General features: G+C 42.0%; 1 protein-coding gene across 4 annotated transcripts in view; it reads right to left on the bottom strand.

Annotated features, from left to right (window-relative positions):
- LOC121547208 (rab11 family-interacting protein 3-like) overlaps positions 1 to 25,231 on the bottom strand; it is an 85,681-nt gene that overhangs the window by 6,712 nt on the left and 53,738 nt on the right. The window contains exons 5-10 of one of the 4 annotated variants that reach the window (XM_045209801.1): positions 11,890 to 12,096; positions 9,470 to 9,607; positions 6,635 to 6,670; positions 6,402 to 6,516; positions 5,863 to 6,107; positions 3,796 to 3,877 (exon numbers count right to left, since the gene is read on the bottom strand). In XM_045209801.1, coding sequence (XP_045065736.1) covers positions 3,796 to 3,877; positions 5,863 to 6,107; positions 6,402 to 6,516; positions 6,635 to 6,670; positions 9,470 to 9,607; positions 11,890 to 12,096 — 823 coding nt within the window. The remainder of the gene's footprint in view (positions 1 to 3,795; positions 3,878 to 5,862; positions 6,108 to 6,401; positions 6,517 to 6,634; positions 6,671 to 9,469; positions 9,608 to 11,889; positions 12,097 to 25,231) is intronic. The other 3 variants (XM_041858358.2, XM_041858359.2, XM_041858360.2) reach the window with 3 other exon arrangements.

Raw genomic sequence — 25,231 nt, 5'->3', positions numbered from 1 at the left:
TGATTACGGGTAATCCTGAATGAATTATGAATAATATTGGGTGAGAAAATTACAGACGCACAAATATCATACCCCAAAATAAATTCTAAACTCACCTGTTATTGTAATGGTGAGAGGTTATCATGTCTTGGATGTATGATATGTGTGTCTCTATATATTCAGTGCCTTCGGAAAGAATTCAGACCCCTTGGCTTTTTCCACATTTTGTTACGTTACAGCCTTATTCTAAAATTGATTAAATAAATACAAATCCTCTGCAATCTGCACACAATACCCCATAATGACAAAGCGAAAACAGGTTTTTAGAAATTTTTGCACATTTATAAAATAAAAAAACAGAAATATCACATTTACATGAGTATTCAAATCCTTTGCTATGAGACTCGAAATTGAGCTCAGATGCATTTTGTTTCAACTGATCATCCTTGAGCTGTTTCTACTTGATTGGAGTCCACCTGTGGTAGATTAAATTGATTGGACATGATTTGGAAAGGCACACACCTGTCTATTTAAGCTCCCACAGTTGACATGAGGTCAAATAAATTGTCCGTAGAGCTCCGAGACAGGATTGTGTCGAGGCACAGATCTGGGGAAGGGTGTCTGCAGCATTGAAGGTCCCTAAGAACACAGTGGCCTCCATCATTCTTAAATGGAAGAAGTTTTGAACCACCAAGACTATTCCTAGAGCTGGCCGCCTGGCCAAACTGAGCAATCGTGGGAAAAGGGCCTTGGTCAGGGAGGTGACCAAGAACCCGATGGTCACTCTGACAGTGCTCTAGAGTGCCACTGTGAAGATGGGAGAACCTTCCAGAAGGACAACCATCTCTGCAGCACTCCATCAATTACATTTTAGTCATTTAGCAGACGTTCTTATCCAGAGTGACTTACAGTTAGTGAGTGCATACATTATTTTTTTATTTTTCATACTGGCCCCCCGTGGGAATCTAACCCACAACCCTGGCGTTACAAACGCCATGCTCTACCAACTGAACTACATCCCTGCCGGCCATTCCCTCCCCTACCCTGGACGACGCTGGGTCAATTGTGCGCCGCCCCATGGGTCTCCTGGTCGCGGCCGGCTACAACAGAGCCTGGATTGAATGCCGTCACGTCTGGAGGAAACCTGGCACCATCCCTACAGTGAAGCATGGTGGTGGTAGCATCATGCTGTGGGGGTGTTTTTCAGCGGCAGGGACTGGGAGACTAGTCAGGACCGAGGCAAAGAAAAACAGAGCAAAGTACAGAGAGATCCTTGATGAAAACATGCTCCAGAGCGCTCAGGACCTCAGACTGGGGCGAAGGTTCAACTTCCAACAGGTCAATGACCCTAAGCACACAGCGGCTTCAGGACAAGTCTCTGAATGTCCTTGTGTGGCCCAGCCAGAGCCCGGACTTGAGAACCAGATCGAACATCTCTGGACAGACTTGAAAATAACTGTGCAGCAACGATCCCCATCCAACTTGACAGAGCTTGAGAGGATCTGCAGAGAAGAATGAGAGAAACTCCCCAAATACAGGTGTGCCAAGCTTGTAGTGTCATACCCAAGAAGATTTGAGGCTGTAATTGCTGCCAAAGGTGCTTCAACAAAGTACTGAGTAAAGGGTCTGAATACTTATGTAAATGTGATATTTCAGTTTTGTTTTATTTATAAATGAGCAAAAAATTCTAAAAACCTGTTTTTGCTTTGTCATTATGGGGTATTGTGTCTAGATTGATGAGGGAAAAAAACAATTTCAAAAATGTTAGAATAAGGCTGTAACCTAACAAAATGTAGAAAAAGTCAAGGGGTCTGAATACCTTCCGAAGGCACTGTGTGTATATGTGTGTATATATACACAGCTCTGGAAAAAATTAAGAGACCACTACAAAATTATCAGTTTCTCTGGTTTTACTATTTATAGGTATGTGTTTGGGTAAAAATAACAATTTTGTTTTATTCTATAAACTACTGACAACATTTCTCCCAAATTCCAAATAAAAATATTGTCATTTAGAGCATTTATTTGCAGAAAATGACAGCTTGTCAAAATAACAAAAAAGATGCAGTGTTGTCAGACCTCGAATAATGCAAAGAAAATAAGTTCATGTTCATTTTTAAACAACACAATACTAATGTTTTAACTTAGGAAGAGTTCAGAAATCAATATTTGGTGGAATAACCCTGATTTTCAATCACAGCTTTCATGCGTCTTGGCATGCTCTCCACCAATCTTTCACATTGATGTTGGGTGACTTTATGCCACTCCTGGCGCAAAAATTCAAGCAGCTCGGCTTTGTTTGATGGCTTGTGACCATCCATCTTCCTCTTGATCACATTCCAGAAGTTTTCAATGGGGTTCAGGTCTGGAGATTGGGCTGGCCATGACAGGGTCTTGATCTGGTGGTCCTCCATCCACACCAGAGAAGATTACCTTACTCCAGTCCTCTACGGTCCAATCCTTATGGTCTTTTGCAAACCTCAGCCTGGCTCTTCTTTGCTTATCATTGATGAAGGGCTTTTTTCTAGCTTTGCACGACTTCAGCCTTGCCCCTAGGAGCCTGTTTCAAACCGTCCTCGCCGTGCACTTCACCCCAGCTGCCATTTGCCATTCTTTTTGTAGGTCACTTGATGTCATCCTACGGTTGTTGAGTGACATTCGAATGAGTTGGCAGTCATCCCGGTCAGTAGAGAGTCGTTTTCGCCCTCTGCCGGTCTGTAGCTTTGTTGTCCCAAATGTCTGCTGCTTGACCTTGTTCTTATGAACCGCCGTCTTTGAAATTTTAAGGATGGAAGCAACCTGACGCTCACTGTATCCCTCTGCCAGTAAAGCCAGAATTGAACCCTTTTCCTCACTCAACTTTCCTTTTCAACTCTTTTGGCATGGTCAATAGTTATTTTTTGATTAATATTCCTTTTGAGGTACTATTAGCACTGTTTTTGCCATCCAGCCGGTCCTATTGCAAGAGGATAGTGATGACCACAGCAGTGGTTTTTATACTTTTCCTCGTTAAATAAGATTTGGTTCAGGTGATCACTTAATCAGTACCTAATTCAGTAGAATGAGGTGTGCCTGTGTTGGAATTCAACAGACACTGGAATGGAATGGCTGTCATACATGTAGAGATCCTACAGTGGTCCTCTGTAGCTCAACTGAGCATGGCGCTTGTAACGCCAGGGTAGTGGGTTCGATCCCCGGGACCACCCATACGTAAAAATGTATGCGCACATGACTGTAAGTCGCTTTGGATAAAAGCGTCTGCTAAATGGCATATTATTATTATTATTATAGAGAAGCTGATTTAAGAAAAATTTGCAGTGGTCTCTTAATTTTTTCCAGAGCTGTATATATTAGAGAAAGAGAGAGAATTTGTCCCAATACTTTTGGTCCCCTAAAATGGGGGGGACTATGTACAAAAAGTGCTGTAATTTCTAAACGGTACCCCCGATTTGGATGAAAATACCCCCAAATTAAAGCTGGCAGTCTGCAATTTAACCGCAGTCATTCTATCATTTAAAATCCAAAGTGCTGGAGTACAGAGCAAAAATAAAATAAAAATCACAATACCTTTGGAGTTCACTGTAAATAGACAAGGTATGGGAGGGAAGAGAAATGAGATATGAGGGGAAGAGATGGAAACTGGAGAAATGGGGGTCATAAAGGAGAGAAGAGGTGGATGGAGAGGTAAATAGACAAGGGATTGGAGGGAAAAGAGATGAGGGAAGAGAAGAGAAATGGCTTGATATGGAGGTGAAAGGAGAGGAAAGGGAGGTGGAGGGGGAGATGGACGAGGAGGAGAAAAGACAGTGCTCTTACCTCCTCTAGTCTCTCAATGTTGGCACGGTAACAGGGCACACAGGACCTCAGCTCACTGTTCTCCTCATCCAGCTGCTGCAGCCTACGATAGAAAGCAGAACAGTTTGATAACATACACCAATGATATAGCCACATTGCAGTACACATTGACAACCCCTATTCAAAATCAAATCAAATTGTAATCGTCACATGCTTCATAAACAACAGGTGTGGACTAACAGTGAAATGCTTACTTTATGGGCACTTCCCAACAATGCAGAGAGAAAGAAAACAGTGAAATAATAGAAAAGTAAAACATGTAATAATAGATACACATTGAGTAACGATAACTTGGCTACAGTTGAAGTCGGAAGTTTACATACACCTTAGCCAAATACATTTAAACTCAGTTTTTCACAATTCCTGACATTTAATCCTAGTAAAAATTCCCTGTCTTAGGTCAGTTAGGATCACCACTTTATTTTAAGAATGTGCAATGTCAGAATAATAGTAGAGAGAATTATTTATTTCAGCTTTCGTAGGTCAGAAGTTTACATACACTCAATTAGTATTTGGCAACATTGCCTTTAATTGTTTAACTTGGGTCAAATGTTTCGGGTAACTTTGGAAGCCTTTAACTTTCCATCTGAAACAATAGATTTAATAAAAATATTATATAAATATCCTAAAGCAAAAATACACAAATAACACATTATATGATGAATTTGCTTTAGAAAGGGTCACAAGACTGGGATGTCCCCTCTCCCCCCTCCTGTTTGCACAGGCAATTGAACCACTTGCAGAAATAATTAGACAGGACCCAAACGCAACAGGTCTCAGTATTGGTATGAATATAAACTAAACTTATTTGCTGACGATCTCCTGATATACCTGACCAATATTGAAAAGTCAACCCCCCCCCCCCCAAAAAAAATCAGAATACTCAACAAAAAAAAAATACATAAAATGAACGTGGAAAAATACAAAATAATGGCAATAGGAAAAAGAATAACTCATGATCTACAGCAATCATTTAAGTAGATCACAAAAAATATAAAATACTTTAATAAGTGACAAGAAACGACAAATATATAAAGATAACTTTATCCCATTACTCAACAATATGAAAGCAGATCTAATTAAACGGAACAATCTTCCCATAAATCTTACAGGTAGAATAAACCTCTTCAGAATGGCATGGCTTCCAAAGTTTTTATATTTATTCTCAGTAATACCAAATACCCCACCAAAGACATTCTTTAAAAAAGTATACTATGCCATAACAGACTTTATATGGACAAATACAATTCATAGAATAAAAAGGAAAGTTTTTCCATCTTCCTAAGTCAGAAGGTGGTTTTAACCTTCCAGACTTGGAATTGTATCAACTCGCTACCCAAGGCTTTTACTTGCGACATATTGTTAAATGCACTAAATAGGAATGATGGGTACATATTGAAGATGCACATGCTCATCCTAAGATGCTCTCAATGGTGCAGCTGTAGAGCTTTTTGAGGATCTGAGGGCCCATGCCAAATCTTTTCAGCCTCCTGAGGACGAAGAGGAGTTGTCGTGCCCTCTTCACGACTGTGTTAATGTGTTTGGATCAAATCTATTCAAATAATTCATATTCTGTTCCACACACTGACATTCACAGCTGAGCAGACACAGTACAATAAAACTGACCTGCTGTGACACCTGTGTCTACTCTCCTAAAATAAACCGCTTTGGGCTCAAAGGATATGCAAGGGTCAGAGGTACTCTAGACCAGTAGGTGGCAGTCATGTCCCACATTGCAATTGACAGATACACAGTCATGAGCAGTGTTCACAATCACAGCCTCTAAAGACCCACGCAACAGGCACAACTGCTGGCCACCCTCGCTGTATTTGTATATAAAAATCTAAACATTGCTTTGTGTATCTGCACATTCACAGTGCAGATACACATTCAAACACCTGCCCCCAGGTCCCTCATACACTTACAGACATACAAACAGACCTGCCCTATTCGCTTCTATAGGTCAACTTATTGTAGTTCTCACACATGCACACATAACTGAACACCCACCCACCCCACACCACTGACCTAGCTTGCAAGTTCTCCAGCTCCAGGTCCCTCTCCCGCTCCAGCTTGGTGAGGGCGTCCTTGTGGCGGCGGGTCTCCTGGTGCAGGTGGTCCTCGGCGCGGAGCTCCTGCTCCTTGAGCTGCTCCTCCAGGGCGTTGGCCCGGTGCACCAGCTGCAGGTTCTCCTGGCGGAGCCGTGTGTGCTGCTCCCCGCTGGCCTCGGAGTCCTTCTCCAGCTCTGCCGCGCGACGCTCCAGCAGGAGCACCTGGGAGAGGGACGGGGTAAGGGTTAGAACAGAGCAGTGTTGTTTGTTTAATAGGATCTTTTTAGCCCACAACGGGGGGGGGCTAATCTTCCAAGTCTTTACAAGGTGTTATGTGGTACAACACTGTGTGGAACTGACAGGTTCTTTGTAGCATTTAAGTGATGTTATTGAGAACTATTGAACTCTTTCTTTACATTCATATTCAGTGCTGTATAATGCTGTTTGACACTGTTGATCAACTCTGTATGATGCTGTATAATGTTCCGATGCCATGTTGTGATGTTGAACTCTGACCTTGTCAGTGATGTCGGTGTCGGCCAGGTCCAGTATGTCCCGGGACAGCTCGCCCATGCTGCCCAGCGTCATGGAGCTGTTCCGGAGGTGTCTGAAACACCGGAGAGGAAATATGCTAAAATGGTTATCATAAAGAAAGCTTGGCATGTTTATCCCAAAAATACACCATATTTTCACATTCAATTTAAAAGACTATTCTACAGAATTAATTCAACAAATACATTTTGACCTACCGTGCTGCTTTCTTGCTGGACAGCCTCTTGCTGGAGCTGAATGGAAACCAGACAGGAAACCAGTCAGGAAGAGAGAAAGGATAAGAGGAAAGAGACACTGTCCGTCTCCTGGTGTCTCTCTTTCCTACTCCCCATCCCCTCATCCCTCGCTCCAAAAAGCAGAGGGATAAAGAGGTTGTCATACTGGGAGGATAGGGTCCTAAAGTATGGTACATGTTCACATGTACATCTGAGTAGTCACACACACAACCAGGGTCGTGTTCATCAGGGCACGCAACAGAATACATTTTAAAATGTTTTGCAACAGAAAACGAACATGCGTGTTTCTTATTGGACAAGTCTGAGGTAGGCCTAGTCCCTCCCTGTTTCAGTCCATTTTCTTCTGTTGAGTTCCTAATGAACAAAACCCAGGCACAAAAAGGTTAATTTTTTGAACAGGCACAAGACGATTCAGTCTATTTGTAAGGTTGCAATGGACTACTTGAAATGGAACATGAGAGCAATCACATAAGCCAGACACCAATCATCATTTTATCTCGGCAGGCTTTTTATTTGAGAGAAACGGTGGTGTAGTTGACCCTGGTCAGTCAATCGACTGCTCTTCCCTCTGCCAGCCTCTAGCTGACTCGACGGTTAACCCGTCAGCTTCAAGTTAATCTTTATCATTTCAATAATTTACTATCTGTGATATGCTAGATGCCTGCTTAAGATTGATGGAGAAAAGAAATCTACTGGAGCTGATATGCTCGATCCATTTTTACTACAGCTCTCTGCCCCCGATTGATGAATCATTAACCCATATTTCTAACCTGACGATTATCTCTGGTACTATCCCCAAGGTTTGGAAGGCGGCCAATGTACTCCCCCTTCACAAAGGTGGTGACCTTTGTGACCTGAATAATTAAAACCGGCCTATTTCTAAACTTTCTTGCCTAGCTAAAATATTAGAATCCTTGATTAATTCTCAGCTAAGATCTTTCTTATCTTTGAAATGTATTCTAAATGTATATCAGTCGGGTTTTAGACCAGATCATATAGCACTATCTCTGCTGCATCCCTAGTTATAAATGTGGTTAACTGTATGGATAAAAGGCAACATTGTGCTGCCCTCTTCATTGACACGTCAAAGGCTTTTGATACTGCTAATTCCGAGGCTTTCCTCAAATTGGCCTAGATCAGGCTGCATGTAACTGGTTTAAAAATTACTTGACAGCTAGAACTCAATGTATCTACTGATGGTGTTAAATCAGGTTTCCTGGATATTACAAAAGGTATCCCGCAGGGGTCGATTCAGGGTCCTGTATTTTTTACTGTTTACATTAACAATATCGACTTCTCTTTAAAAAATTGTAACCTGCACTTGTATGCCGATGATACTGTTGTGTATGCTATTGCCCCACAGTTGACCAGGCTCTATCTGAACTACAGTATGCCTTCATTGTATTACAGAATAACTTTATTGACCTGAAAATAGTACTGAATGCAGGTAAAACTAAGTATATGTTGTTCTCTAGAGCGCATAAAAATAAGTCTGATGATTAAGCATATGTACTTTGGATGGTGTCCATATTGATCGTGTCCCTGCTTACAAATATCTGGGCATCTGGATAGATGAAAAGCTGTCTTTTAAAAAGCATATTGATGAGTTTGTTAAGAAGCTGAGAATAAAAATGGGCTTCTTCTATAGAAATAGGTCCTGCCTCTCGCTAAATAGTAGAAAGCAGATTATTCAGTCAACGTTCTTATCGGTCCTAGACTATGGCAACATCATCTATATTAACACAGCTGCCACTTCATTAAAGCCATAAGAGGCAGTTTATCACAGCGCACTGCGCTTTATTACGGGCTAACATTTTTGTGCTCATCACTGCAACAAGAAAGTTGGTTGGCCCTCTTTGATGTCACGTAGGTTGATACATTGCTATGTTTTAATTTATAAAGTCATTTTACATAAAGTCCCACTGTACCTTACATCATTACTAAACTTTAGACATACGAGTTACCACACCCGGTCTCAGGGATGGCTAACTCTGGAAATTCCTTTGGTCTCTACTGAGTTAGGTAAATCAGATTTAAGTTTTCTTGCACCTTATTTGTGGAACAATCTTCAAAATGTTCTTACATTTGATGTTCTGGTGCCTCTAGCGCAATTCAGAAGGCTGATTGAGAACTTTATTACTGATGTCTTTGTTTTTAATTACTGTGTTTTTCTTTCTTTCTGCTTGCATTTTGTATTTATATTTTGACGTGTGTATTTTCTGTAATTCAGGGCTAATAGTAAAAGAGACCTTGGTCTCAGTATGACTCCCTGATAAAACAAAGGTTCAAACCATTGCAATTGACACCACTCACCTGTGAAGTTAATTCAGATTTAGCATTCTTTTTTACAATTTGTCACTGCACAGACGGAATTCTTTCCATGAGCTTGACAGGATGTGAGATACAGTATGTATATATGAAACGTATAAGGCATGCACTGATATGAGCAATGGGAACTCTGGGCAAACCTTCTGTTGGCCACCTAGCACGACGGTCCACCAAACACACTTTTACAAACAACTATGCACCTTTAACCTTACGAATCTTATTATAACAATACAGTACAGATACGATGAGCAAGCTGAGTCAAGCCAAACACCAATGCTGTCAACACAACGCAACTCACACACAAACGTGCATTGAAGAGTGAAGATTAGTGGAGCGAGTGAGATGTGTGTGACGAACCTATTCAAAAACATACACACTGTCATACAGAACGAGAGCAGTGTGTGTTACCTTGTCAACACGGCAATACACACACACACAGGTAAACATAGTGGTGGTGGGACGTGTTACCTATTTATCTCTAGGAAATTGAGGCGAGTGGAGAGGTCCTCCAGGCGAGAGATTTGTTTGTGACATTGGTTACAGAAAAAGTCCAGTGCCTCCTCCCTGAGGAAGCTCTGAAAGCTGGCGGGGAGAGTAGTGGGGGCGCTGGGGAGAGGAAGAGGGGGGGGAGGAGAGGGAGTGAGTGACAGAAAAGTGGGGTGCACAGTGATGGAGAAGAGGAAGCTTTGGGAATCAAGAGTGCAGGATTATCAGAGTTAGTGAAAAGTGAGACAAAATTGGGCTGTGGGGTTTACTGAAAGGTTTGATACCATCTAAAAGCGTTGTTGCAACCGAGGTTTCGTCCTGTCATTGGGCTCACTTTTATACACTGAGTGTACAAAACATTAAGAACACCTGCTCTTTCCATGACAGATTGACCAAGTGAATACAGGTGAAAGTTATGATCCCTTATTGATGTCACTTGTTAAATCCATTTAAATCAGTGTAGATGAAGGGGAGGAGACAGGTTAAAGAAGGATGTTTAAGCCTTGAGACAGATGAGACATGGATTGTGTATGTGTGCCATTCAGAGGGTGAATGGGCAAGACAAAGAATTTAAGTGCCTTTGAACGGGGTATGGTAGTAGGTGCCAGGCGCACCGGTTTGTGTCAAGAACTGCAACTCAGCTGGGTTTTTCACGCTCAACAGTTTCCTGTGTGTGGTCCACCACCCAAAGGACATCCAGCCAACTTGACACAACTGTGGGAAGCATTGGAGTCAACATGGGCCAGCATCCCTGTGGAATGGTTTCAACACCTTATAGAGTCCCTGCCCTGACAAACTGAGGATGTTCTGAGGGCATAAGGTGGGGTTGCAACTCAATATTAGGAAGGTATAGTGAAGGACACTAATGTGACGTAACAGCTGCAGTAGGGTGTATATGTGTGTGTTGCAGTAGTAGTATATGCAACAGTGTGTGTTTGTAGACAGTGGCAGTGAAGCAGCAGTGTACTGTCTAGGTGTGTGTGTTTGTGTGTGTGTCTAGTAAGACGAGGAGAGTGGTTCACATCCTGTGCGTACAGAGGTGTCGTTTACACACATCAGTGTGAAGGATGTCAGAGCAATTTTACACTTCAGCTCTGACCAGTAGTATGTCTCTCGGCATCACCTCATACAGCACTGCACTAACCACAATGCTCCTGCAACACACTGGAAATCACAATGGACTCATTCAAACTGCCTTAGTGCCCATTCATTCTAGTTGGAAGGAAGTTATGGTTGTAAGGTTGAATTACAGAGAGGGAAAAAGGTTTAGTATTACTGGTAACTCGGAAGGAATCATTAAAGCCATTTAGCCAGCTTATTTCCATATTGTGACAGAGCGAGAAAAGCTATACAGTTAGCTGGCTAAGCGCTTCCTGGCATGAGCGATCGGGAAAATATCACCCAAACGGGAATTACGCATTATCCGGCTTAGTGTCTCTGAAAACAAAGTGTAGGAGAAGGAGGGGGTGGAGTGACTGCAGAAAAAGGAGAGGAAGTGCTCAGTAGCGTTCAGGCAGAGCAGTACTGTGTCAGAGGAAGGAGAGAGGGGAGTGAGTGTACAGGTGTGGTCAGATGAGAGACACATCCTCATTGGCCGGCTCAATCCTCAGCTTTGTGTTTGGAGCCTATGGAAAGCCTGGAACTTTCAACTTTGGCTAAATTCCATTCCAGAAACATGGTTATGTCTCCCCTTAATAACATGCCCTTGTAAACTCAAGGGGACTGGATGTGTGTAAGTATAAATGAGTTTGCACCATATTGCTTTCACCTGCCCAGTCCTTTCAGATACCTCAGAGCGAGCAATGAAGGGCAGAGAGAAGGGAGCGCGCTTTTAGGAATGGAATCCAGCCCGTGTCCTCAGTTTCACAGAGTAAGCAGCAACAGGGAGAGAGAGTGTGAGTAAGTGAACGTTGCCCTTGTTTTCTTTTATCTCACCCTTCAGGAACAGGAGGCAGTAGGGGTGGAATGAATGGAAGGACGTCGCCAGAGTTCTTAACATGTTTGACCTCCAGTCTTTCCAAACATACAGCCAGTCAGTCTGGTTATAACAGCACCGGGGGAGGTTGTGGCTGTTAGAATGTAGCTAATTAAATCTACCCTGCTACTCTATCCAACAGGACAATTTCCCTGTTCCCTGACAGGAGCCAATGATGACGACTACTAACAACTACACTGTGCGTTTGACTTTAGAGATGATACCCTAGGATAAAATGATGTTGTCGTTGGTAACAATGTGGCAGATACTGTGGGTGACCTTCATCCGACATGTCCGTTTTCAACTGATTAGTAGTACTAAGCCTAGCCTACACATTCCTATACGTCACAGTCATCCCTTGAGTGCTTAGTTGGACTCTTGAGTGTGGGCTATTGACTGGCTGCCGTTCTTTAAGGGTGGTCCGTACCTGGGAGAGAGTAGCAGGGAGGAGCAGTTGTTCTGGTCCAGAGTCTGGAGGTGGGACGAGTCCCCCTCTCCCTCTGTCCCCTCCTCAGTGGTGTCCAGCAGCAGCTCCGAGGTGTTGCTCTCCCCAAAGTCCTCAAAGTGCTCCTCCTCCTCCCTGCCGATCACTGTCACCATGGAGTGGCTGTGCAGCTCTGAGCTTAAGGAGAACCTGAGGGAGAGAGGGAAAAGGGGGGATAAGAATGTGTGTGTATAAAAGAGAGCGAAAAATAGGAGAATAAATGCTCCTAAAGACTCTCAGACCATGAGAAACAAGATTCTCTGGTCTGATGAAACCAAGGTCAAACTCTTTGGCCTGAATGCCAAGTGTTACGTCTGGAGGAAACCTGGCACCATCTTTACAGTGAAGCATGGTGGTGGCAGCATCATGCTGTGGGGATGTTTTTCAGCGGCAGGGAAAGATGAACAGAGCAAAGTACAGATAGATCCTTGATGAAAACCTGCTCCAGAGCACTCAGGACCTCAGACTGGGGCGAAGGTTCACCTTCCAACAGGACAACAACCCTAAGCACACATCTCTGGAGAGACCTGAAAATAGTTGTGCAGCGCCGCTCCCCATCCAACCTGACAGAGCTTGAAAGGATCTGCAGAGGAGAATGGGAGAAACTCCCCAAATACAGGTGTGCCAAGCTTGTAGTGTCATACCCAAGAAGACTTCCACGAAGTACTGAGTAAAGGGTCTGAATACTTATGTAAATGTTATATTTCCGTTTTTTATTTTTAATACATTTGCAAAAAAATCTAAAAACCTATTTTTGCTTTGTCATTATGGGGTATTGTGTATAGATTGATGAAGAAAAAAAAACGATTTAATCCATTTTAGAATAAGGCTGTAACGTAACAAAATGTGGAAAAAGTAAAGGGGTCTGAATACTTTCCGAATGCACAGTGTGTGTGATTGTGAACAGCCCGTTCCACAAATCCTTTGCACATTTGAGGCTTTAGCTAAAGTTAGGGTTGGAGTTAACTTTAGTCTCCTCTTCACTTGACTTGCATCTATTACTGTTTATCACTGCTTCTATAAAAACAGATCTGGGTTCATCCACCTCCAGACCACAGTGGCATCCTTAGTTAACAAGGCTGATCTTCACTGAACAAAAATATAAATGCAACATGCAACAATTTCAAAGATTTTACTGAGTTACAGTTCATATAAGGAAATCAGTCAATTTAAATAAATTCATTAGGCCCTAATCTATGGATTTTACATGACTGGGCAGGGGTGCAGCCATGGGTGGGCCTGGAAGGGCATAGGCCCAAGACTTGGGAGCCAGGCCCAGCCAATCAGAATGAGTTTTTCCCCACAAAAGGGCTTTATTACAGACAGAAATACTCTTCAGCACCGGCTCAGACGATTACGCAGGTGAAGAAGCCGGATGTGGAGGACCTGGGCTGGCGTGGTTACACGTGGTCTACGGTTGTGAGGCCGGTTGGACGTACTGCCAAATTCTCTAAAACGATGTTGGAGGTGGCTTATGGTAGAGAAATTAGCATTAAATTATCTGGCAACAGCTCTGGTGGACATTCCTGCAGTAAGCATACCAATTGCACGCTCCCTCAAAACTTGAGACATCTGTGGCATTGTGTTGTGTGACAAAACTGCACATTTTAGAGTGGCCTTTTATTGTCGTCAGCACAAGGTGCACCTGTGTAATGATCATGCTGTTTAATCAGCTTCTTGATATACCACACCTGTCAGGTGGGTGGATTATCTTGGCAAAGGAGAAATTCTCACTAACAGTGATGTAAACAAATTTGTGCACAAAACTTGAGAGAAATAAGCTTTTTGTGCAAAAATATTACAGTGTGAGTGTAGATATGGGCCAAATTCTATATTCAGATTTTAGCACATTGTTTGGGTTGAACTGAGACGCCTGGAAAGCAACTAGCCTAAATCCAACAAACAGAGCGCTTGGCATCACAGATTAAGACAGCCCTGCAAAGTGCCCGGCAATCTGGACAAGTTCTACAATCAGTTATCTTTAAGGGTAATCTGCTAATTAATTAATCCCACAGACTCATTGGTCGAGATTTAATGTCTGTGCTCCACCGGCAATGTTAAACTAATGTCTGTAGAGTCAACAGACTTTAACCCACTCAATCCTGCCCTCAAATTCACTTTACGCTAACTCCGACACAGTAGCCTGCACTTAATCAGTGATCCCACAGACCTATCCACTTCAAATCAAATCAAATTTGATTTGCCACATGCGCCGAATACAACAGGTGTAGACATTACAGTAAAATGCTTACTTACAAGCCCTTAACCAACAATGCAGTTTAAGAAAATAAATGTTAAGTAAAAAACAGATACGTTTTTAAAAAAGTTTAAAAATAAGAATTAAAGAGCAGCAGCAATGCAAATAGTCCGGGTAGCCATGATTAGCTGTTCAGGAGCCTTATGGCTTGGGGGTAGAAGCTGTTAAGAAGCCTTTTGGACCTAGACTTGGCGCTCCGGTACGGCTCAGCATCTGTTAACTAAACATTCAAAAACAATTAACACAGATTCAGCACAATGCTCAGATCCAAAGAATGCACAACCGTTTTAACACCATAACACTAACACTTTAGCATAGCACTCAAAATCACCACCTCAATACGCTTGACAAGCAAGTAGCAACTCAACCCAACATTCGGACCCACTTACCCACTACTCAGCCCAACACTGAGGTCCCTAAGGTCCCTAGTAAGGTCCCTAGTAAGCACATAGAGTGCGGGTGAGGAGAGAGACCGCATATTTAAACGCTGTCCGCTGCCCCCACGTCTCAACCTCGGAGCAACTGGAGACAGACGACCTCCAGCCAATCAGAGTGGAATCCTGAACGCTCACTGGCTACACCAACCCAAGAGTAGTACTGCCCAGTTCTCCAGTTAAGAGACAATCCCAAAGACCTTGTCCACTCAAGAGATCAGTCCACTGTTCCCAGAACATTTGCCCACTGAAAATTGCACACTATTTTTCTTTGCAGTGAACGTTTAACAGGTTACCACCAACGTGGGCGACTAGAAAGTCTTCATCATGTGTTTTCTGTCCTCACAAATGATCAGTACTCACAAGTGACCAGTGGGTCATTCCCTGTTACCATGGGCTCTTCCTCGTAGACTTGAGGCAAGATGGGGAGGCAGGCTGTGAGTGGCTGAGGGTTAATCAGATTTAGGGCTAAACATGGGACACCAGGCAGGCACAGTGACTGGCCAGGCCCCAGTCAAGTGAGGGGGTGCTGGGGTAGGACAGGACAGGTCGATGGGGTAGGGTGGGTAATCCTGTTAAACTCCTAATCCCCAGCCAAGAACATAGAGCCAAGGCATTCAAGGACTTGGTTTGATGGGAAGTCGTGATGTCATCGGCCTCCCCCCTTGCTTGAGGAACAATAGAGGAGCAATAGAGAACAAAAGAGCAAAGGCCCACCCCCCCACTTGTGCTATGTCATGACTTACCTGGACCACCTGTTGAGATGTGCCTTTTGTTAAGTAGATCTGGTGTTAAATGAAGTGAAAAGGGGACTGGAGTGCCCCATTGTTAAACGTTACTGACACAGTGTTGAGTCAACGTGTGTAGAAATTAGTCTAGTTGTTAATGCAAGAGCACATGACTGAGGCGGGAGTGTGTTGTTATTGTGCTGATTTGCTTAATTTGTTTTGTTTATCTTTACCTCTGATGGTCAAAGGTGACTGATGATCCCACCGCTGCCACCAACTGTAAACCTTTTCACAGTGACATCAACTCAAAATGGTTGTTGTCGTTTGTTTCTGTAATTCATCTGCGGTTTTCTTCTGACCCATCAGTGACAGACAGGACAACACAGGAAATGTGGAACTTAAAGAAGGAACTGAGTTGAAACGCAGACAAATCTGCCTCAGGGAAGACTGGATAGGTAAGGCCTGAGATAACCGCAGCAAGCTGAAGTTAGAAAGTTATATAAGAAAACACCTGTATGGCAAGAGTAACAGGAGCATGATCAGATATAGTTAGCAGAGTAGAAAAGGGATGTCAGATAGACGTTTGGCAGTGGAATATATTTCCATTCAAAATGTGTCAAGTTGACTGACAAGATTCAGCCCAGCGAAAGGTCCAAATTGACTGAAAGTAATTTATTTCAGGGGAAGTTCAGCCCTGGAGAGCCAGGGGACAACCTTCCATAATTACTGCCAAATTGCTAACAGCGCAGGACTGCTGAAACAGGAGTAAGTGGAAGTGTCAGAGTTTCTGCCGGCCGGGGCTTTGGCCCCCATCAGCATGAAGGAAAGAGGTGTCAGGGAGCAGAGGAGGGAAGATGGGGCCCTCTCCAGAAAAAAAATAAAAAGCGAAAAAGAGCGAACTCCACACTTCCTGGAATTCAAGGCTCAGCTGGGAACGGGAAGTCCAAACACATCCCTGTCAACTGGACCCCCCTGATCCATCATCAAGCCGGCGAGACAGGTCACGCAGTCAGCAGATAGGCCTTATTCCCCTACACTTCCTCCTCCCTCGAGACTGACTCTACGCACAACATGCAAAACCAACTCATAAATACACTCAGAATAAAGCCCCAAACAGCAGCTATTGTATTTACTTACACTGAGGGCAGACACCCTCTCTCTTTCTTAGAGCAGATTGATATGGTCAACCTATAGGCCTAAAGTAAAATCAAGTTACTATAGTCGTAGCCTACATCAAAAATGACTTGATGTAGGCTACATTTCTTCAATTAGGTATCAAACACTTGACAGAGATATCTGGAACACAGTGTGCTGCCCGTGAAAAGGACGTTGTCAAGTGGCTGTTCCAAACAGGTGGCGACCACTAATCTGGCTGTAATCAGGGGGTGGGGGTGAGGGTACACTACACAGTGCCCACAACTAGACTAATCATCATCTCCTCATTCTAACATTTGACCCAATTAATTCATTAGGGGTGGACAAACCCCACCCAAACAAATCCTCAGATAAAGAGCACAAGACAATGTTAATATGTTTTCAGTATTTGCCCTAAGGGGCAATATGTCTAGTTATTGCCCCTAAGGGTACAACTAAAGTTGCATTGACTTGAATCAAATTTGTTGGGCTTTTGACAATACTCCAAAAACAGAGTTCAACAGGCAAAAGGTGTCATGTTATTGCCTGCCGTACGCTAACCAGAAAACATTGTTAACGGGGTTCTACTAAGCTATATGGAATAGTTTAAAAAAAGGTCATACCAAAGATCATTTTAAGACCCCATGAAGTTTAAAATAATATATATATATAAAATGATTATGAAAAAATGTGTCTATTAGCCCAAACAAACGCATTGAATAACAGATTCACTACATGGAACAACAGATAGTCCAAAAAAACATCTAAAGGAAGTTGTTCTGAAGTGTCTGTCCTATATCTGAGAGATACAGGACAGACAGCTGACATAACTTGTAATAAACTGTCATAATATGGTCATAACACTGTCATGACCCATATATTTACACCTGTTGTGACATATTGCATTATTTTATGGCTGGTTATGACACCTACATAAGTGTGTCAAAACCCACATTTATTCAAATTAGTATTTTCCCTGCCAAGAAGTTTCCTTTAGTTTGAAAGTTTATTTCTTAAATCCTTAGTTGTTGTAATGAAATCTTTTTTTTCTCTCCATCATATTTTAAATAACATGTTATGACAATGTTTGGAGTCTGCTAACATTTATTGCATGAAGCATTATGAACATCCTGTGTCACTTTACTTAGACTAAGAAAATATACTTTATGACACTGTCAAGAAGCATTATGACCATCATAATCATATGAGCCAGACAGGCCTATCACATACATGCCCTTATATCAGTCATCAGTTAAAAAGAGGGTGTCATGTCCTGCTCCAAAAAGCTGATCCTGCATTCATCCCAGTCATCAGCAACAGAGCATTGGGGTAGGTGCATGTCTGACATCAATGTGTGCGCAATTACAATGATAATTTAATATGGTCAATTTTAAAATATATACACACACTATGGCGTAATGGAATGTTTTGTGGGTTTCGACACTTATGTAGGTGTCATAACCAGCCATAAAATAACGCAATATATGTCACAACAAATCTAAATATATGTGTCATGACAAGTTATGTCAGCAGTTATGGCATACTATGACATAGTTATGACAGTGGCATAACGTGTTATGACGTTGGGTGTCAAGTAAAGTGTTACCCATTTTTTCAACTGGTCCCGGGGGACCTTCAGACGAGTCTGGTGAGGCTTGTGGGCATTCTAGAGCAAAACAACCGACATGTATGTGTTCGTGAAAGTCTCACCTTTCCACAGAGGTGTGTACATTAGTGTGCAGCCCAAACTGTTTCGGACGCTACAGACAGAAGTTGGCAGATTGGCTGTACCGACTTCAGACGGGTTCCACGACGCTTGTGGGGGTCGTATAGCAAAACGGAGAACCATCGTGTTCGTGAGTCTAAACTTTCCATAGAAGGGTCATAATAGTTTGTTGGCCAAACTGTTCGGACGCTACAGACAATTTTGTGAGAAGACCGATTTTCGGGATGTCTCATGGTCTGACAAACACCGCTCTAGCTCTGCCACCTTTCACCGCAGATGCGGAAGTGCAACATCGGCGGATGCGGTGGATTGAGACACATCCAATGAAAAAAAATTAGAAATAAAAAAATCTCTAGCGTAAACTGACAGATATTTATGGGGATGTTTTTATTATGCTAATTAGATGTCCACTCACATAAAATGATATAAATAGAAAGATGTGTGTGTGTGTTTAAAAACTACAGTTGCATATGCATATTGGCCAACACAGCATATCATACACATATACAGTGAGGGAAAAAAGTATTTGATCCCCTGCTGATTTTGTATGTTTGCCCACTGACAAAGACATGATCAGTCTATAATTTTAATGGTAGGTTTATTTGAACAGCGAGAGACGGAATGACAACAAAAAAATCCAGAAAAACGCATGTAAAAACTTTTATAAATTCATTTGGATTTTAATGAGGGAAATAAGTATTTGACCCCTCTGCAAAACATGACTTAGTACTTGGTGGCAAAACCCTTGTTGGCAATCACAGAGGTCAGACGTTTCTTGTAGTTGGCCACCAGGTTTGCACACATCTCAGGAGAGATTTTGTTCCACTCCTCTTTTCAGATCTTCTCCAAGTCATTAAGGTTTCGAGGCTGACATTTGGCAACTCAAACCTTCAGCTCCCTCCACAGATTTTCTATGGGATTAAGGTATGGAGACTTGCTAGGCCACTCCAGGACCTTAATATGCTTCTTCTTGAGCCACTCCTTTATAATATAATATAATATACCATTTAGCAGACGCTTTTATCCAAAGCGATTTACAGTCATGTGTGCATACATTTTTACGTATGGGTGGTCCTTTGTTGCCTTGGCCGTGTGTTTTGGGTCATTGTCATGCTGGAATACCCATCCACGACCCATTTTCAATGCCCTGGCTGAGGGAAGGAGGTTCTCACCCAAGATTTGACGGTACATGGCCCCGTCCATTGTCCCTTTGATGCGGTGAAGTTGTCCTGTCCCCTTAGCAGAAAAACACCCCCAAAGCATAATGTTTCCACCGCCATGTTTGACGGTGGGGATGGTGTTCTTGGGGTCATAGGCAGCATTCCTCCTCCTCCAAACACGGCGAGTTGAGTTGATGCCAAAGAGCTCCATTTTGGTCTCATCTGACCACAACACTTTCACCCAGTTCTCCTCTGAATCATTCAGATGTTCATTGGCAAACTTCAGACGGCCCTGTATATGTGCTTTCTTGAGCAGGGGGATCTTGTGGGCACTGCAGGATTTCAGTCCTTCACGGCGTAGTGTGTTACCAATTGTTTTCTTGGTGACTATGGTCCCAGCTGCCTTGAGATCATTGACAAGATCCTCCCGTATAGTTCTGGGCTGATTCCTCACCGTTCTCATGATCATTGCAACTCCACGAGGTGAGATCTTGCATGGAGCCCCAGGCCGAGGGAGATTGACAGTTATTTTGTGTTTCTTCCATTTGCGAATAATCGCACCAACTGTTGTCACCTTCTAACCAAACTGCTTGGCGATGGTCTTTTAGCCCATTCCAGCCTTGTGTAGGTCTACAATCTTGTCCCTGACATCCTTGGAGAGCTCTTTGGTCTTGGCCATGGTGGAGAGTTTGGAATCTGATTGATTGATTGCTTCTGTGGACAGGTGTCTTTTATACAGGTAACAAGCTGAGATTAGGGGCACTCCCTTTAAGAGTGTGCTCCTAATCTCGGCTCGTTACCTGTATAAAAAGACACCTGGGAGCCAGAAATGTTTTTGATTGAGAGGGGGTCAAATACTTATTTCCCTCATTAAAATGCAAATCAATTTATAACATTTTTGACATGCGTTTTTATGGATTTTTTGTTGTTATTCTGTCTCTCACTGTTCAAATAAACCTACCATTAAAATTATAGACTGATCATGTCTTTGTCAGTGGGAAAACTTACAAAATCAGCAGGGGATCAAATACTTTTTCCCCTCACTGTAGCATACCTAAAAACCACTGGGTAAAATGTATACAATGTGCTCTGCAATAAGATGACCAGTTTGATTTCTAAACCAGATGAGTTCTTAAAATGTCAGCAACTGCCTAATACTATGGTGGGCATTGGAATATAAGGTATGGAGAATGATTGTAGAAAAAACATTATAGAAAAAGCAGTTGGGAAATTAATGTTTGAGTTTCAAATACTAAATGTTCAGTGAATGTGAATATATTTAGGTAGTTTAAATGATTAGGCTAACTTTCCTACTAACCTCTTAAAAGTTGATGGTGCCAAATTCATGCCAATCCATTATTCTACTACTAACCATGTTTTCCATAATGTAAGTTTCATGCATATACATTCAAACAAAAAACATCACATTTACTGTTTCACCATTTATTGAGAACGGAGAGATATAGCAAAGGTGTCTCAGACAGTATTTGAAATATCTAAATATAGTGTAACCTACCACTTAGTGATGGGGTATTTTTTAAATATAGTTACACATTGGATATTATTTTTGACTATAGATTGTATAGTTTTGACAATATCGCAATATAATTGTTTTCCTAGTTTTCAGTACCTGGACAAATACTCCAGTATTTTTACTTCATAGCTTGTTCTCCATCTTCCTTTTAAATAGGGACCCAATTTGGTTTCAGCACTTTTATTTCCATGACTGATCAAAACTAATCGCAATACATATAGAATAGTGAGATTGGCAATACATATCGTATCGGCACCTAAGTATCGTGATAATATCGTATTGTGAGGTCCCTGGCAATTCCCAGTCCTACTACCAATCAACGTATATATAGAGAGAAGTGCCGTTGGGGGCACAATCTTACAACATCGCAGTCAAGAAATTAGAGCATTTCCATCTATGCCAAAATCCTGAACCTCTGATGGAGACAGCAGAACTGTCATAAATGCATGCTTCAGTATTCCCCCCTCTCTCTAGGAGCATTCTTGTGCCCAGGACCCATAGGTGTATCGAAGGGATCACACCCTGGTCACCAATGTAGCCAACCGATGTAGTGCCTTAGCGGAATGTAATCTTAAGATCGTGTGGTCCAGAGACGAGAACTCCACCATATACGGCAAAAGCCTGGGCTCCTGACAGGGACAATAGAATTCACATCACTGCATGTTACAATAGTTTTTAAAAAATCTAACTGATTCTATATTGAATGTAGTATTCTAGATAATCAAACAAGCATGTGTATCTGTAGTTGGTGTTCTTCAACTCTTTTTCAGTTGATGTCACCAGCAAATGATTTGGTCCGGCAATAATGACTTGACCTGTGTCCAGTGTTAATTTTGTCAAGAAAAATGTTGTCAAACACCTTTTTTCAGTTGCAATTGGTGAGACTATAACTGACTAAATAGACACAGAAAAAATTCGAACTAAACGAAAAGTATTTTTATTTCAGTTGAATAAAACGAGACAAGATTATCTCTGTGACTACAATCTGACTATTAAGTGGACTGGACAATAGTTTTTGGAGAGATTGAGAGCTTTTCAGTGAGAAGCACAATTATTATTAGCAGCACAGATGCGCAGCGCATGATGAGCTGCGGGGGAGCAAGCGATGTGTGGGCAGACATGCTCCACTATGGCTCCGCCTCCGATTATATAAATCGCGCAGGAGACTCTCTTGCTTCACCTTAGCTAACCAGTCACCACCAGCTTTCTAGTTAGCTACCCTTTGCCTGGTTAAGAAACACAAGCTGCTTTACGAGTTTAATAGTAAAACAACAGTCTAGCTATGTTTTTCTCTCCCTTGAGTAGGCTATAGAAAAGTAGTCTGTCTTTGAATTTGTAGTCTCGCTCAACTCTCCCACTTTTCCCACTGCATTTCATATATGGTTTCTGTAGCCAACGTAGCCAAGTCTCCACATTTTCCTCTGTCGTGCATTGGCAGGACGAATTTTACATTCATAAAGCCTATCACGGGCTGTTCTAAAACTATGCTACTTGCGGACTGGACCGTTAACCATTTGTTTAGGCTAGGGCTGACCACATTTAGTCTACTGGTCGTTAGGCTGTTTTTCTATGGCACACAAGACACCTGTCTAATTTGCGCCTGTCTCAGTGGACTAATCCATTGAGGAGGCCACAGGAATATCACGGTCCAAGAATAAGGGGAGTGTGGCTCTGATGCACAAGGTACGTCTCTCTCCAGAATGCATTCTCTCCCGCCATTACGTGCCTATTCATTGTTTCATAACTTCATTGTGTGCATTGTTTGCGGTGTCTATCAATTCCCCATTACATATATCAACAGTAGTAGCCTACATTTACCGTTAATTCCTATAATTTCTAATCTGCAATGTTTGGTTACAGTAATTTAAATATATTATTATTACAGTCGTTTACCGTTCTCATTGTCGGAGTGGACACGTTGTTTGCAGAACTCACAACCTATATTACACTTGTGAGAAATACGTTTTTGTTTATTACATTCCATTTACGAGTTCTGTAAATGTATTAATCGTCTTTTGTTTGAAACGCTCCTGTCAATGTTGAGTAAGGATGCTCACCTGATTACGCATATAGAAGTAGGACTAGTCTACCTGGCCTGCGCGCAAATGTAGGCCATCCCCATTTGGGGATGTCTGATAGTATTTCTGATTGTCTTAACTTACCACTACTAACGAGCTGTGGAACTTCTCAAATAAATGTTTTCTTCACCTCAAACAGCAAGTAAACAAAGTATGTTTTTAGAATCAATTGAGAATGACAAATATTCTTGAAAAAATATTTCCAGCTTTCACCCTTTCAATAACCACTCGGCATGTAATACACTGATCCAGCGGAAACATCATAAAATACCCGATTACTTCTTATCCCTTGCACAAATAGCCTACAGCTGTGTCTATCCTGATCTCACTGACGCAGGAAACTGAGGGCCCAGAATATTTTATTCAAGTTTGCTAGCGCGCGTTTCGGGCCGACCCAGTTGATAGTTTATACAATGTTTCAAGTTCGTTGCAGACAGGCCAATGCGTAGCCAATGTGATTTATAGGATATATATATTTATAAATCAGGATATTTTCTACCTGCAGGCTGCAATGTTTTTATTTGTTGGCTTTATGTAGGCTATTTTTACACAGTTGGCAACGGCAATAAAAGTTACTTTTAGATTTGTATCATTAACAACAGACAATGATTTTGAGATAAAAAGTTTATTATAAATGAAACTGTTCCACGGAAATTTGCATATGAAAACCGGCACGCAGATTGGTAGAAATGGTAAGATAAATTGGCACTCCCAAAGGAAAAGGTGGAGAGTAACGGCAGAATCTGCGAAGGCCAGCAGCAGCAGGTGGTGGATTGAGAACAGTTTTTGTTCCCCCTTCTGGTTTGGCTATCTTGATCTCTGGCTCCCTCGAGTCATTTGTGTGTCTTGTTTATTTAATCAAAAAGTGTGCTTAAAGCATCAGGCAAGTTCAGTACATAGTTGATTTGATTAAAACACATAGGGTGTGTCTATATATGGAAAAATAAAAGTCTTAAAATTTCAACCAATCGATTGGTCGAAAGAAAAGACGACTCTCGGTCGACAAATATATATTTATTTGTTGGGGACAGCCCTAGTTTAGACTACACCTTGTTCAGTCATGTTACCTCATTAGCTAGCTATAGCTAACAACCTGGGCACGCTCAGTAAGACGCAACGTTTTGGAACGTTCAGATAGAAATATGCTATGTAGAACAAACATGCCTCTGACATGTTGAAGGAATAATGTCAACTCTATTCATGGTTTTCTATCTGCAACGTTCAAGAGCATTTTTCCACTGAACGTGGCCCTGGTAATATGCAAACATTTGATGGCACAAAAAGAAAGGAAAAGGGATAGCAAACAATTTGACTAAATTCCTCTTGCCACTACGCTATATCTGACTGGGTAAATAACTTTATTTTGAGTTAATGTGGACCCAGTGACTCAGAATTGAGCACTTGGACCAAGACTCGAGCACTGGGACTCAGACCTCAGCCATAGGGACTCGTGACTCAACTCGTAACTTGACCATTGGTGACTGACACTTGGACTCGGACTCGAGCACAGGGAACTTGAGACCCAATTCGGACGAGGTGTAGTGATTCGACTACATCACTGGTTGAAACAGTCATTAGCCCCCGTTCTACTTTTGGACATTAATGTTGCTGCAGCATCTGTGGAACGTTGATAACAATGGCAATGACGCGACCGAGTGATGAAGGTGCAACCTTTACTCCTTTGCCAAAACTAGAGATTGTGCTACTCTCTCTCTGTGTGCTTGTGTGTCTCTGTTTATTTTGTATGTAATGTGCAATATCCATGTTGGCTGAATTAGGAATTTACAGGCCAGATCATTTTTAATCAAAAGAGAACCATCGCACTCTCCCAGAAGCTTGGCTGGTGCGTAAAGTCTTATATAATATAATTCTTATATATGTTTGCCATATTTCTGCTGCTGGGAAGATAATATGTTATGCAGAAAACTATATTTGACAATAACTAGACAATCATTATTCAGATGACAAAAATGTGACTAAGACTTGATATTTTCGTCAAAATGACTAAGACTAGACTAAATCTAAAAAGACTTACAAATTGAACACTGCCTGTGTCCCATAACGTACCTGCATTCAAAACAGAACCAGGCAACTAATGACTAGCCATCCTTTAAATAAGCATGCCCCTGTGTTCTTACATTGATTTGGATAGATTTACTCAGGGTTCAACCTTCACTTTTTTACACACTGGTAGTTTATAAATGCATTGGGGTGCATGCTCTCTCTATATTCAG

The sequence above is a fragment of the Coregonus clupeaformis genome, chromosome 31 (assembly GCF_020615455.1).
Source record: "Coregonus clupeaformis isolate EN_2021a chromosome 31, ASM2061545v1, whole genome shotgun sequence".
NCBI lineage: Eukaryota > Metazoa > Chordata > Actinopteri > Salmoniformes > Salmonidae > Coregonus > Coregonus clupeaformis.
Note: the sequence above shows the minus strand (reverse complement) of the source record. Positions and strands in the feature narration are given on the sequence as shown.